Source organism: Ascaphus truei, unplaced genomic scaffold, assembly GCF_040206685.1.
Source record: "Ascaphus truei isolate aAscTru1 unplaced genomic scaffold, aAscTru1.hap1 HAP1_SCAFFOLD_1085, whole genome shotgun sequence".
Classification (NCBI taxonomy): domain Eukaryota; kingdom Metazoa; phylum Chordata; class Amphibia; order Anura; family Ascaphidae; genus Ascaphus; species Ascaphus truei.
Window position 1 is genome coordinate 61,201 of NW_027453951.1, and position 15,635 is coordinate 76,835.

General features: G+C 50.6%; 1 protein-coding gene across 2 annotated transcripts in view; it reads right to left on the reverse strand.

Moving 5' to 3' along the window:
• Positions 1 to 735: 735 nt before the first annotated feature.
• LOC142475183 (uncharacterized) overlaps positions 736 to 15,635 on the reverse strand; it is a 55,269-nt gene continuing 40,369 nt past the window's right edge. Inside the window, exons 1-3 of one of the 2 annotated variants that reach the window (XM_075581156.1) lie at positions 14,076 to 14,253; positions 2,492 to 2,599; positions 756 to 1,997 (exon numbers count right to left, since the gene is read on the reverse strand). In XM_075581156.1, coding sequence (XP_075437271.1) covers positions 994 to 1,997; positions 2,492 to 2,599; positions 14,076 to 14,133 — 1,170 coding nt within the window. In that variant the 5' untranslated portion in view covers positions 14,134 to 14,253 and the 3' untranslated portion in view covers positions 756 to 993. Of the gene's footprint in view, positions 1,998 to 2,491; positions 2,600 to 14,075; positions 14,254 to 15,635 lie in introns of those variants that run through there. The other variant, XM_075581157.1, reaches the window with a different exon arrangement.

Genomic DNA, 15,635 nt, shown 5'->3' on the forward strand with positions numbered 1-15,635 from the left:
CCATAACACAGTAGGACAAACAGGAAGTAGGGCAGGGAGTCAGGAATAGACCATAATACAGTGGGACAAACAGCAAGTAGGGCAGGGAGTCAGGAATTGACCATAACACAGTGGGACAAACAGGAAGTAGGGCAGGGAGTCAGGAATAGACCATAACACAGTGGGACAAACAGGAAGTAGGGCAGGGAGTCAGGAATAGACCATAACACAGTGGGACAAACAGGAAGTAGGGCAGGGAGTCAGGAATAGACCATAACACATTGGGACAAACAGGAAGTAGGGCAGGGAGTCAGGAATAGACCATAATACAGTGGGACAAACAGGAAGTAGGGCAGGGAGTCAGGAATAGACCATAATACAGTGGGACAAACAGGAAGTAGGGCAGGGAGTCAGGAATAGACCATAATACAGTGGGACAAACAGGAAGTAGGGCAGGGAGTCAGGAATAGACCATAATACAGTGGGACAAACAGGAAGTAGGGCAGGGGGTCAGGAATAGACCATAATACAGTGGGACAAACAGGAAGTAGGGCAGGGAGTCAGGAATAGACCATAATACAGTGGGACAAACAGGAAGTAGGGCAGGGAGTCAGGAATAGACCATAATACAGTGGGACAAACAGGAAGTAGGGCAGGGGGTCAGGAATAGACCATAATACAGTGGGACAAACAGGAAGTAGGGCAGGGAGTCAGGAATAGACTATAATACAGTGGGACAAACAGGAAGTAGGGCAGGGAGTCAGGAATAGACCATAATACAGTGGGACAAACAGGAAGTAGGGCAGGGAGTCAGGAATAGACCATAATATAAGGGGCCAGAGAAGGAGTTGCTAAGGCTGAGAAGCCAGCAGAGGACTTTACACAGTAACATGTGACTGGGGCAAATAGGAGAAAGAATTCCCCCGCAGGGGACAGGACATACAGAGAATTATCTGAGTGTGAATGTCTTTATTAGGGAAACATGACGATACAATGACAGGGCTCTCCGTGGGCTCAGGACAGCGTGGCCAGCCACAGGGACAGCAAAAGCACCAGCACGGTGACAAGGGACATCGTGGGATTGCTTGCTAGTCCGGTGCCACGGGATGTGGTGTGGATGGGGACAAGTGATGTTGTGTCGGGGGTTTCTGGCATGGTTGGAAAGGTCGTCATGGAAGTGGTCTCTGACGTAGTTGTCGGTGGTGCCGTAGATGTGGTTGGTGGGGGTGCTGTGGTGGTGGTTGGTGGTGGTGTCATGGTGGTGGTTGGTGGGGGTGTCGTGGTGGTGGTTGGTGGGGGTGTCGTGGTGGTGGTTGGTGGGGGTGTCGTGGTGGTGGTTGGTGGGGGTGTCGTGGTGGTGGTTGGTGGGGGTGTCGTGGTGGTGGTTGGTGGGGGTGTCGTGGTTGTGGTTGCTGGGGGTGCCATGGTGGTGGTGGTTGGTGGGCGTGCCGTGGATGTGGTTGGTGGGCGTGCCGTGGTGGTAGTTGGTGTGGGTGCTGTGGTGGTGGTTACTGGGGGTGTCGTGGTTGTGGTTGGTGGGGGTGCTGTGGTGGTGGTGGTTGGTGGAGGTGCTGTGGTAGTGGTTGCCGGGGGTGCCGTGGTGGTGGTTGCCAGGCATTCTGAGGGGGTGGTTGCCGGGTGTGCCGTGGTGGTTTCCGGGGGTGTCGTGGGGGTGGTAGCCAGGGGTGCTGTGGTGGTGGTGGTTGCCGGGGGTGCCTTGGGGGTGGTTGCCGGGGGTGCCGTGGTGGTTGCCGGGGGTGCCTTGGGGGTGGTTGCCGGGGGTGCCGTGGGGGTGGTAGCCGGGGGTGCCGTGGTGGTGGAAGCTGGGGGTGCCGTGGGGGTGGTAGCCGGGGGTGCCGTGGTGGTGGAAGCTGGGGGTGCCGTGGTGGTGCCTGCCGGGGGTGCCGTGGTGGGGGTATTAGAGTTGCAGAGGTCGGAGTAGCAGCAGGAGGTACTCCCAAACAGGATGGGGCAGAGTTTTCGGATGGTGCAGCCTCTCTGCGTTATCTTTATTAAACCTGTCACAGGAATACAAGTGTGAGCAGCATGTAGATACAAGGGAGAGAGGGAGAGGGAGAGGGAGAGGAAGACGGATGGACGGAGGGAGAGGGAGAGGGAGGGAGGGAGAGGGAGAGGGAGGGAGGGAGAGGGAGAGAGAGACGGATGGACGGAGGGAGGGAGAGGGAGAGGGAGGGAGAGGGAGAGAGAGACGGATGGATGGAGTGAGATAGAAAGGGGGGGAAGCAACTGAGACAGAGAGAAAGGATGGGAGCAGGAGAGAGAAAGGGGGAGGGGAGAGAGAGAGAAGGGGTTGAGAGAGGGAGAAAAGGGGGGAAGGGAGAGGGAGAAAATGGGGGAAAGAAAGGAGGGTAGTGAGAGAGAGAAAGGGGAAATGATAGAAAGAAAGTGGGAGAGAGAGAAAAATAGGGGGAGAAAAAGACAAAGGGAGGAGGAAAAAAAAGAGAGAGAGAAAGGTGTTGGGGTTTGTATCTGCCCTATAGCGTCCACTCACCACTGCCAGAAATCTTCGTATAGCAGGAATTCTGCCCCAGGCTGCAGGTCTCGCTGCTGAGCACCTTACAGGCAAAATTGTCACATTTATAGCACTCCAGAGTATGACCTGTGAGATACAGGAAAGATATAGTGCAGGCGGGAACAGTGCCAGCCTCCCCCTCACACACACTACTACACCATGTATACACAGCACAGGTACAGCGCAGGCAGCGGCAGTGCCAGCCTCCCCCTCACACACACTACTACACCATGTATACACAGCACAGGTACAGTGCGGGCAGCGGCAGTGCCAGCCTCCCCCTCACACACACTACTACACCATGTATACACAGCACAGGTACAGCACAGGCAGCGGCAGTGCCAGCCTCCCCCTCACACACACTACTACACCATGTATACACAGCACAGGTACAGCGCGGGCAGTGCCAGCCTCCCCCTCACACACACACTACTACACCATGTATACACAGCACAGGAACAGCACGGGCAGCGGTAGTGCCAGCCTCCCCCTCACACACACTACTACACCATGTATACACAGCACAGGTACAGCGCGGGCAGTGCCAGCCTCCCCCTCACATACACTACTACACCATGTATACACAGCACAGGTACAGCGCGGGCAGCGGCAGTGCCAGGATCCCCCTCACACACACTACTATACCATGTATACACAGCACAGGTACAGTGCGGGCAGTGCCAGCCTCCCCCACACACACACTACTACACCATGTATACACAGCACAGGTACAGCGCGGGCAGCGGCAGTGCAAGGCTCCCCCACACACACACTGTACTACACCATGACATGTATACACAGCACAGGTACAGCACGGGCAGCGGCAGTGCCAGCCTCCTCCTCACACACATTACTACACCATGTATACACAGCACAAATACAGCGCGGACAGCAGCAGTGCCAGCCTCCCCCTCACACACTACTACACAGCACGGGCAGCGGAAGTGCCAGCCTCCTCCTCACACACATTACTACACCATGTATACACAGCACAGGTACAGCGCGGGCAGCGGCAGTGCCAGGCTCCCCCTCACACAGACTACTACACCATTTATACACAGCACAGGTACAGCGCAGGCAGCGGCAGTGCCAGCCTCCCCCTCACACACACTACTACACCATGTATACACAGCACAGGTACAGCGCGGGCAGTGCCAGCCTCCCCCTCACACACACTACTACACCATGTATACACAGCACAGGTACAGCGCAGACAGCGGCAGTGCCAGCCTCCCCCTCACACACACTACTACACCATGTATACACAGCACAGGTACAGCACAGGCAGCGGCAGTGCCAGCCTCCCCCTCACACACACTACTACACCATGTTTACACAGCACAGGTACAGCGCGGGCAGCGGCAGTGCCAGCCTCCCCCTCACACACACTACTACACCATGTATACACAGCACAGGTACAGCGCAGACAGCGGCAGTGCCAGCCTCCCCCTCACACACACTACTACACCATGTATACACAGCGGCAGTGCCAGCCTCCTCCTCACACACACTACTACACCATATATACACAGCACAGGTACAGCGCAGGCAGCGGCAGTGCCAGCCACCCCCTCACACACACTACTACACAATGTATACACAGCGGCAGTGCCAGCCTCCTCCTCACACACACTACTACACCATGTATACACAGCCCAGGTACAGCGCGGGCAGCGGCAGTGCCAGCCTCCCTCACACACTACTACACCATGTATACACAGCACAGGTACAGCGCGGGCAGCGGCAGTGCCAGCCTCCCTCACACACACTACTACGCCATGTATACACAGCACAGGTACAGCGCGGGCAGTGCCAGCCTCCCCCTCACACACACTACTACACCATGTATACACAGCACAGGTACAGCGCGGGCAGTGAAAAAGTGAAGATCATCAGGAAGCGCAATGTCATGTAAAAAACAGAAGAAAATTCCCTGATGGTGCAGTATTGTGATTTATATGTGATAAATATCAAGGTGCAGTGTGCTGGATACTCACAAGTGTAGAGTGAGCAATGTTCCCATAAAGGTTTCTTTATGTGTGGCAGCCCGTTGGACCGTCAGACAGGTAAGTGGAATGGTAAGTGCTGGAGACCTTAAGTGAATAATAAAACGGACATAGTGCAGACTGTACAAAATATCTTTAAAAGTAAGTATATGTGTAATACACTCACATGGTTTTAAAAGGTAACAAGCGTTTAGATCACACAGGTTGGATCTCAGCAATGAATGAGCTGTTCTCTGTCCCCCCTCTGCCTCGGCAGGCGTGCGTGTCACCGGTGCGTAGAGTGAGGCTGATGAGAAAAACTCCCACAGGATCGGCGTCCCCCAGAGCAGATGACGTCACTTCCGGCTTCCGGTTAGGGTGAGACGCACCGGTGACACGCACGCCTGCCGAGGCAGAGGGGGGACAGAGAACAGCTCATTCATTGCTGAGATCCAACCTGTGTGATCTAAACGCTTGTTACCTTTTAAAACCATGTGAGTGTATTACACATATACTTACTTTTAAAGATATTTTGTACAGTCTGCACTATGTCCGTTTTATTATTCACTTAAGGTCTCCAGCACTTACCATTCCACTTACCTGTCTGACGGTCCAACGGGCTGACACACATAAAGAAACCTTTATGGGAACATTGCTCACTCTACACTTGTGAGTATCCAGCACACTGCACCTTGATATTTATCACATATAAATCACAATACTGCACCATCAGGGAATTTTCTTCTGTTTTTTACATGACATTGCGCTTCCTGATGATCTTCACTTTTTCACTGTCCACGGGATCGAGAGAACGACCCCACACCGGGTTAAGCAGCATTAATTCATGTTTGTATAAGTATCACATTTTTTCACATATGTGTCTATAATTTTGGAGCGCCACTTTTTGATATATTTGCTTGTCACAGCGCGGGCAGTGCCAGCCTCCCCCTCACACACACTACTACACCATGTATACACAGCACAGGTACAGCGCGGGCAGTGCCAGCCTCCCCCTCACACACACTACTACACCATGTATTCACAGCACAGGTACAGCGCAGGCAGCGGCAGTGCCAGCCTCCCCCTCACACACAGGAAGGGGAGGAGCTGTGAGCCAAGATGGCGGCAGACCCTGGAGGAGGGAGAGGAGTGGGAACCAGGTCTCAAGCTAATCTGAATGCGGATAAGAAAGTTTCCCTGGAAGCTAAAGTGCAGAAATGTTTGCAAAAGAAAGAGTCAGAAAATGTGGAAAAAGAGATGAATGAAAATGTTGAGCAGAAAGAATCTGAAATGGAGAATACTGAAAGTCCAGCTCAGAACCAGACGGGTAAGAGAACTGCGGCTAAAACCAGCTCAAGGTCTAATGAAGCCAAGAGTAAAAGGCAGGCAGAGCATGAGAAAAGGAGACTTGGGGTCACAGAAATTGTTATCCCACAAATTGGCAAGGACATACACACTAATGCACAGGCAACTACAGCTACACCTGAGACAGAGACCCCGCAAGCAGCTGCACCTGACGCAGTGACCCCGCAAACAACTGTACCTGACGCAGTGACCCCGCAAACAACTGTACCTGATGCAGTGACCCTGCATACAGCTGCACCGGAGATAGAGAAACTGCATACAACTCTACCTGATACAGAGAGACTACAAGCAGCTGATGGTTGCAGACAGGTGCAGGAATTAGCAGCCACACCCAAGGCAGACACACAGCAAACAGCCCAGGCAGAGAGCCTGAATGATGCTGGCAATACACCTGAGAAAGAGCAGCAAACAGCCCAGGCACAGGAAGAAGTGTCTGAAATAGAAATGGCTGAAGCAGTGGAGAACGCTGAAGCAGTAGAGGCTTTTGAGGCGCAAGAAATGGAGATTCCTAAAGTGGGAGAGAAATCCATACAGACTGCAGCAGCATCAAAGCCCTTAGCAGAAACAGGAGCGGCAAAAGCAAAGTCCTTAGCTGAAGCAGGAACGGCAGCAAAACCAACAGGAGCGGCTGAGCCAGCTCCCCCACAGCAGTCAGCATGGAGTACAAGACGCCCAGGTACATCTTATTTGTCATTTGATGATGCCAGAAAGCGCAGGAACGTAGTCAGACTACATTATTGGGGGGATATGGTTCCTATACCGGACAGATTTGTTGTAGGAAAAGACTTGATCAAAGTTTCTCTTGGCTTCCAACCCAGTGAGGTTTACGCTTTGTTACACGCTCCTAGTAGCAGGAACTACGAAGTGAGCTTTAAGACACCAGAAGGGCTAGAAAAATTCTGGTTTCGTTACAGAGAAGTGAAGGATAATCCAGAATGGGAATTCTTTAAAGTTATCCAGGTTTCTCGCCCTGTGACCGTGGAAGTGAATATTATCTTTGATATTGAGACTGTAGCGGTTGAAGATATATGTTTTTGGCTGCAAAGACAGTGCGATGTTCAGTCCGGTCCAGTGAAAAGTATGGATGCTGAAGGTTTCTGGAATGGGGGCTACAAGTTTAAAGTTAAACTTCGATACACACACAATGTGTCATGTCACCTCCCAAACGCTATATATATTGGAAGAGATCGCGGGCGATGTTTTTATTGGGGACAGCCTAAAAAATGTTTTAAGTGTGATTCCCCCAGGCACTTAAGCTCAGCATGTGACAAAATCAGGTGCACTTTATGTGGTTCTATTGGTCATCACAGCTCTGAGTGTGACAAGGACATAGTCTGCAACCTGTGCTACAAATGTGGTCATTCCTTTAAAGATTGCCCAGAAGCCGAACACAACCATTATGGGCAGAATGAAATGTCTAGAGTACAGAATACAGCATCTCCTAGTGATAAAGAGAATACCACAGAGTCATCAGAAAGTCTTCAACTTACACCTGTAGAAGAGGTTTTAAAGTCTCTGGGTCTGACATATACACTTCCAGCCCAAAGGGGGTCAGACGGAGAACACAGGAGCGATCTGAGCAAAGATGGCGTCGAGTCCCGCAAAGATGGCGGCGAACCCCACAAAGATGGCGGCGAACCCTGCAAAGATGGCGGCGAACCCTGCAAAGATGGCGGCAAACCTCGCAAAGATGGCGATAATGAATGGGAAACAATAACAAGTAAAAACAAGACTGCCCAAACCAGCTCAGCTGGAAAGAAAACTACAGAAACTGTCCAAGAAGAGATCTCGCTGCATAATACATATGAGGTATTGGAGGAAAAGAGTTGGGGTGAAAAGATGGATGACGCAGACCCCGATATGTCGGACAGTCAGACCTCGCATCGGTCTGGATCTATTCAGGACATTGAGATGGCCGGACCATCGAATAAGAGAAATCTGCCATCTGAGAGCCCCCCCGGGAGAAAGAAAATGGTCAAAAAGAAAAATGGTGCAAAAAAGAAAAAAAAAGGGTGGTGGTGATTCACTAAATGTGCCAAAGTGCCCCTCTCCGCTGAAGGCGGCAACTAATTAATGTGTATAGTATTAAGGGGAAAAGATACAGACTCAAGTCTTTTCTAGTCTAAAGGACATTAAGAATTAGATTTTCTTTTTGCAGGAAACTTGCTTGATTACTTTGTGTTATTTATCTATCAGTAAAGTGTATATTGTTTATCTATCAGATGTAAAGTGTATATAGCAGGGGGAATCTGAGAGGTTGGAGAGAGGCGTTTAGATATCTTTGAAAAGGGAATCTCTGTAAGATAAATGTATTGTTTATGTCATTTTCTGGATGCTATTCTGTAAGTATTGTGTGTTTTTGTAAATATTTGTATTTTGTATTTAAAATAAAAAAGATTCCCCTCACACACACACTACTACACCATGTATTCACAGCCCAGGTACAGCGCGGGCAGCGGCAGTGCCAGCCTCCCTCACAAACACTACTACACCATGTATACACAGCCCAGGTACAGCGCGGGCAGCGGCAGTGCCAGCCTCCCTCACACACACTACTACACCATGTATACACAGCACAGGTACAGCGCGGGCAGTGCCAGCCTCCCCCTCACACACACTTCTACACCATGTATACACAGCACAGGTACAGCGGCAGTACCAGCCTCCCCCTCACACACACTACAACACCATGTATACACAGCACAGGTACAGCGTGGGCAGTGCCAGCCTCCCCCTCACACACACTACTACACCATGTATACACAGCACAGGTACAGCGTGGGCAGTGCCAGCCTCCCCTCACACACACTACTACACTATGTATACACAGCACAGGTACAGCGCGAGCAGCGGCAGTGCCAGCCTCCCCCTCACACACAGGAAGGGGTGGAGCTGTGAGCCAAGATGGCGGCAGACCCTGGAGGAGGGAGAGGAATGGGAACCAGGTCTCAAGCTAATCTGAATGCGGATAAGAAAGTTTCCCTGGAAGCTAAAGTGCAGAAATGTTTGCAAAAGAAAGAGTCAGAAAATATGGAAAAAGAGATGAATGAATATGTTGGGCAGAAAGAATCTGAGATGGAGAATACTGAAAGTCCGGCTCAGAACCAGACGGGTAAGAGAACTGCGGCTAAAACCAGCTCAAGGTCTAATGAAGCCAGGAGTAAAAGGCAGGCAGACATGAGAAAAGGAGACTTGGGGTCACAGAAATTGTTATCCCACAAATTTGTAAGGACACACACACTAATGCACAGGAAACGGCAGCTACACCTGAGACAGAGACCCCACAAGCAACTGCATCTGATGCAGTGACCCTGCAAACAACTGTACCTGACGCAGTGACCCTGCATATAGCTGCACCGGAGACAGAGAAACTGCATGCAACTGTACCTGATACAGAGACACTACAAGCAGCTGAATGTTGCAGACAGGTGCAGGAATTAGCAGCCACACCCAAGGCAGACATGCAGCAAACAGCCCAGGCTGAGAGCCTGAATGATGCTGGCAATACACCTGAGACAGAGCAGCAAACAGCCCAGGCACAGGAAGAAGTGTCTGAAGTGGAAATGGCTGAAGCAGTGGAGAACGCTGAAGCAGTGGAGAACGCTGAAGCAGTAGAGGCTTTTGAGGCACAAGAAATGGAGATTCCTAAAATGAGTGAGAAATCCATACAGCCTGCAGCAGCATCAAAGCCCTTAGCAGAAACAGGAGCGGCAAAAGCAAAGTCCTTAGCTGAAGCAGGAACTGCAGCAAAACCAACAGGAGCGGCCGAGACAGCTTCCCCCCAGCAGTCAGCATGGAGTACAAGACGCCCAGGTACATCTTATTTGTCATTTGATGATGCCAGAAAGCGCAGGAACATAGTCAGACTGGATTATTGTGGGGATATGGCTCCTATACCGGACAGATTTGTTGTAGGAAAAGACTTGATCAAAATTTCTCTTGGCTTCCAACCCAGTGAGGTGTATGCTTTGTTACATGCTCCTAGTAGCAGAAACTACGAAGTGAGCTTTAAGACACCAGAAGGGCTAGAAAAATTCTGGTTTCGTTACAGAGAAGTGAAGGATAATCCAGAATGGGAATTCTTTAAAGTTATCCAGGTTTCTCGCCCTGTGACCGTGGAAGTGAATATTATCTTTGACATTGAGACTGTAGCGGTTGAAGATATATGTTTTTGGCTACAAAGACAGTGTGATGTTCAGTCCGGTCCAGTGAAAAATATGGATGCTGAAGGTTTCTGGAATGGGGGCTACAAGTTTAAAGTTAAGCTCAGGTACACACACAATGTGGCATGTCACCTCCCAAACGCCATATATATTGGAAGGGATCGCGGGCGATGTTTTTATTGGGGACAGCCTAAAAAGTGTTTTAAATGTGATTCCCCCAGGCACTTAAGCTCAGCATGTGACAAAATCAGGTGCACTTTATGTGGTTCTATTGGTCATCACAGCTCTGAGTGTGACAAGGACATTGTCTGCAACCTGTGCTATAAATGTGGTTATTCCTTTAAAGATTGCCCAGAAGCCGAACACAACCATTATACGCAGAATGACACAGAGTCATCAGAAAGTCTTCAACTTGCACCTGCAGAAGAGGTTTTAAAGTCTCTGGGTCTGACATATACACTTCCAGCCCAAAGAGGGTGTCAGACGGAGAACACAGGAGCGATCTGAGTTTTGTACCAAACACAGAGAATTCTACTCAGGAAGGTGATGTACCCCGCAAGGATGGTGGCGAGTCCCGCAAAGATGGCGGCGAACCCTGCAAAGATGGCGGCGAACCCTGCAAAGATGGCGGCGAACCCTGTAAAGATGGCGGCGAACCCTGTAAGGATGGCGGCGAACCCTGCAAGGATGGCGGCGAACCCTGCAAGGATGGCGGCGAACCCTGCAAGGATGGCGGCGAACCCTGCAAGGATGGCGGCGAACCCTGCAAAGATGGCGGCGAACCCTGCAAAGATGGCGGCGAACCCTGCAAAGATGGCAGCGAACCCTGCAAAGATGGTGGCGAGTCCCGCAAAGATGGCGGCGAACCCTGCAAAGATGGCGGCGAACCCTGCAAAGATGGCGGCGAACCCTGTAAAGATGGCGGCGAACCCTGTAAGGATGGCGGCGAACCCTGCAAGGATGGCGGCGAACCCTGCAAGGATGGCGGCGAACCCTGCAAGGATGGCGGCGAACCCTGCAAAGATGGCGGCGAACCCTGCAAAGATGGCGGCGAACCCTGCAAAGATGGCGGTGAACCTCGCAAAGATGGAGGCGAACCTCGCAAAGATGGCGGCGAACCTCGCAAAGATGGCGATAATGAATGGGAAACAATAACAAGTAAAAACAGGACTGCCCAAACCAGCTCAGCTAGAAAGAAAACTACAGAAACTGTCCAAGAAGAGATCTCGCAGCACAATACATACTGCTGCGGCCGAGTTTATTTGAGCATTTGCCCGGTCTCGGCCGCAGCAGTAACCAGGCGCGCGCCGTGATGTGAAAAAGGAAACTTATCTAATAGTGGCGCTCTATATAAAAATACTAGCTATACATATAATCGTAGTGATAATAATAATCAAAAGGTGATACTTATGCAAACACATAAAACAGGTGCTGCTATGACCCGGTGAGGATTGCTCTGTCAGTCCTCGTGTTGAGAAGTAGGGATGAATCTCCGGGAAGCGCAGGGATATGTGAAAACAAAAATGTATATAGATAGTGCAATATTGCTGTGACAAATTAAATAAATTGGCTGATCTAATGCAGATGTACTCACAAGTGTGAGAAGGTTAAAGGCACGTAAAGGTATCTTTCCCAGAGTATGGATGTCACACTGTATTCAGGAAATCAATCTCAGCCCCATATAGAATCCAAGAGACCTTAGAAAAGAAGACTGGACATAGCGCAGACTGTATACCAAGAATTTATAAAAGGTAAGTGAAAGGTATAACACTCACATGATTTCAAAAGTTTAAAAGCATTTCGATCACACGCAGTGGATCTCAGCAGCCGGATAGATGGTGTATCTGGTTCCCCTCCTTCCGTGGCGTGCGTGTCACTGGTGATGTGCCTGGCGCGCGCCGAAGCCGCGGAGGAGCGCCCTCCGATCGGGGCTTTCTCCCTCCGCTCGCCGGGTCCGCCGGGTCCCCCGGAACCCCCTGCCGCCGTCCCCCACATCGCGGGACACCAGGGCTCCCTCGGGGAGCCCTGGACGCGCGTGCAGGGGGCGCAGGCACCCGATGACGCGTGACCGCGCGTCGATGACGCGCGGCACGCCGAGGGAGTGCGGCTAGCATGCCGGGGCATCCCCAGGCTTGCGGAGCTAGCCGCACTCAAATAAAATGTGCCGCCTCTGTATGAGGTATTGGAAGAAAAGAGTTGGGGTGAAAAGATGGATGACGCAGACCCCGATATGTCGGACAGTCAGACCTCGCAGCGGTCTGAATCTATTCAGGACATTGAGATGGCCGGACCATCGAATAAGAGAAATCTGCCATCAGAGAGCCCCCCCGGGAGAAAGAAAATGGTCAAAAAGAAAAATGGTGCTAAAAAGAAAAAAAAAGGGTGGTGGTGATTCACTAAATGTGCCAAAGTGCCCCTCTCCGCTGAAAGTGGCAACTAATTAATGTGAATAGTGTTAAGGGGAAAAGATACAGACTCAAGTCTTTTCTAGTCTAAAGGACATTAAGATTTAGATTTTCTTTTTGCAGGAAACTTGCCTGATTACTTTGTGTTATTTATCCATCAGTAAAGTGTATATAGCAGGGGGAATCTGAGAGGTTGGAGAGAGGCGTTTAGATATCTTTGAAAAGGGAATCTCTGTAAGATAAATGTATTGTTTATGTGATTCTCTGGATGCTATTCTGTAAGTATTGTGTGTATTTGTAAATATTTGTATTTTGTATTTAAAATAAAAAAGATTCCCCTCACACACTACTACACCATGTACACACAGCACAGGTACAGCGCGGGCAGCGGCAGTGCCAGCCTCCCCCTCACACACTACTACACCATGTATACACAGCACAGGTACAGCGCGGGCAGCGGCAGTGCCAGCCTCCCCCTCACACACACTACTACACCATGTATACACAGCACAGGTACAGCGCGGGCAGTGCCAGCCTCCCCCTCACACACACTACTACACCATGTATACACAGCACAGGTACAGCGCGGGCAGCGGCAGTGCCAGCCTCCCCCTCACACACACTACTACACCATGTATACACAGCACAGGTACAGCGCGGGCAGCGGCAGTGCCAGCCTCCCCCTCACACACACTACTACACCATGTATACACAGCACAGGTACAGCGCGGGCAGTGCCAGCCTCCCCCTCACACACACTACTACACCATGTATACACAGCACAGGTACAGCGCGGGCAGTGCCAGCCTCCCTCTCACACACACTACTACACCATGTATACACAGCACAGGTACAGCGCGGGCAGCGGCAGTGCCAGCCTCCCCCTCACACACACACTACTACACCATGTATACACAGCACAGGTACAGCGCGGGCAGTGCCAGCCTCCCCCTCACACACACTACTACACCATGTATACACAGCACAGGTACAGCGCGGGCAGTGCCAGCCTCCCTCTCACACACACTACTACACCATGTATACACCGCACAGGTACAGCGCGGGCAGTGCCAGCCTCCCCCTCACACACTACTACACCATGTATACACAGCACAGGTACAGCGCGGGCAGCGGCAGTGCCAGCCTCCCCCTCACACACACTACTACACAATGTATACACCGCACAGGTACAGCGCGGGCAGTGCCAGCCTCCCCCTCACACACACTACTACACCATGTATACACAGCACAGGTACAGCGCGGGCAGTGCCAGCCTCCCTCTCACACACACTACTACACCATGTATAGACAGCACAGGTACAGCGCGGGCAGCGGCAGTGCCAGCCTCCCCCTCACACACACTACTACACCATGTATACACAGCACAGGTACAGCGCGGGCAGTGCCAGCCTCCCCCTCACACACTACTACACCATGTATACACAGCACAGGTACAGCGCGGGCAGCGGCAGTGCCAGCCTCCCCCTCACACACACTACTACACCATGTATACACCGCACAGGTACAGCGCGGGCAGTGCCAGCCTCCCCCTCACACACTACTACACCATGTATACACAGCACAGGTACAGCGCGGGCAGCGGCAGTGCCAGCCTCCCCCTCACACACACTGCAGGCTTCCTTACCAAATTGGCAGCTGAGAACGAGAAAAAGTCCAATTGTTATCAAAATGGTTGCCTTCATTTTCTCTTCTCTCTCTGTCTCTCTCTCTGTGTCTCTGTCTCTCCCTCTCTCTCTGAGTCTGTAAGTGGTCTCACTTTGGCTTTCTCCTTTTCTATTTTTCTCGTCCACCAATCAGATTCAACGTCTGGTGCCCGCAATAAAGTAATAAACGTGTGACACGGAGTTGTGTCGTGTGACTCCTTTTATGGGACATATATAAATGTGTGTACTGTATATATAGAAGAGGAGCTACACTGGTATAAAATTTTGTGACATCAAAAGACTACTCAACAAGTAGGAAGGATGAGAGATCACCCTTTCAAGGTCAAAACCCCTACAGGTCCCTGCAGGGGCGTCAAACAGAAAAACCCCTAATAGTAGCTCATGAGCTTAAATATGTACAAGTGCGTGTGTACGTTTTCCCACAAAAGTCAGTAATTTGGCTCAATAAAGTGTCCCCGGCCAATCCTATGTGGAGAGAACTTTTGATGTTCCGACTTTTGATTGGCCCAACACATAGTTGAACAAACACACTCGAGATTCACAAGGACGGGAGTATACATCCAGTAACAGTTTAATAACTGTTACCCCTAGGATCCTAATGGAGACAGAGCGTATAAAGGTTCCACCAGACCATGTTACACAAAACCAAAAATAATAAACTTTAATTAATATTAAAAACCGACGACACATATAAATAAAATATATATACTGTATAAAAATATGTACTAAAAGTCCCCTTGTGGCCATTTGGTGTTGCTTCCCAACACATAGTTGATAAGTTAGCGCAGAATGAATCGACAGCAAAATGTATTTGACACCGCGTATCAAACTGATTTGATTCCCACGGCTTGGCTATTACAAATAATCAGAACAGCTAATCATTTACATTTACTCACACTGCTTACGAACCTTCGTAGCACTGGAAATGCAATTCGCAAAAAAAAATACAGGCATACCCCGCATTAACGTACGCAACGGGATCGGAGCATGTATGTAAAGCGAAAATGTACTTAAAGTGAAGCACTAACTTTTCCCCACTTATCGATGCATGTACTGTACGGCAATCATCATATACGTGCATAACTGATGTAAATAATACATGTGTAACAGGCTCTATAGTCTCCCCGCTTGCGCACAGCTGCGGTGCAGGTAGGGAGCCGGTATTGCTGTTCAGGACATGCTGACAGGCGCATGCGTGAGCTGCCGTTTTCCTATTGAGCGATATGTCCCTACTCGCGAGTGTACTTAAAGTGAGTGTCCTTAAAGCGGGGTATGCCTGTAGATTAAGTACGAAGACCCGGAAGTATTGAGATGTCCCCTCAGCCTGAATTTTTCTACTCAGGGTTAGGAAGTGATAACCTCAAGGTTATAGCAAGGTTGTCTGTAAGAGCGCGAGTCTGAGTCTATTCTTCGCCTTCCTGGCTGACCGGTTTTTATTGTAGATTTTACAGAACCGCCGGCTGCGGTGAACTTGCTTACAGAAGTCATTCTGTCGCCTGTCTCTCTCTCCGTAGGATTCG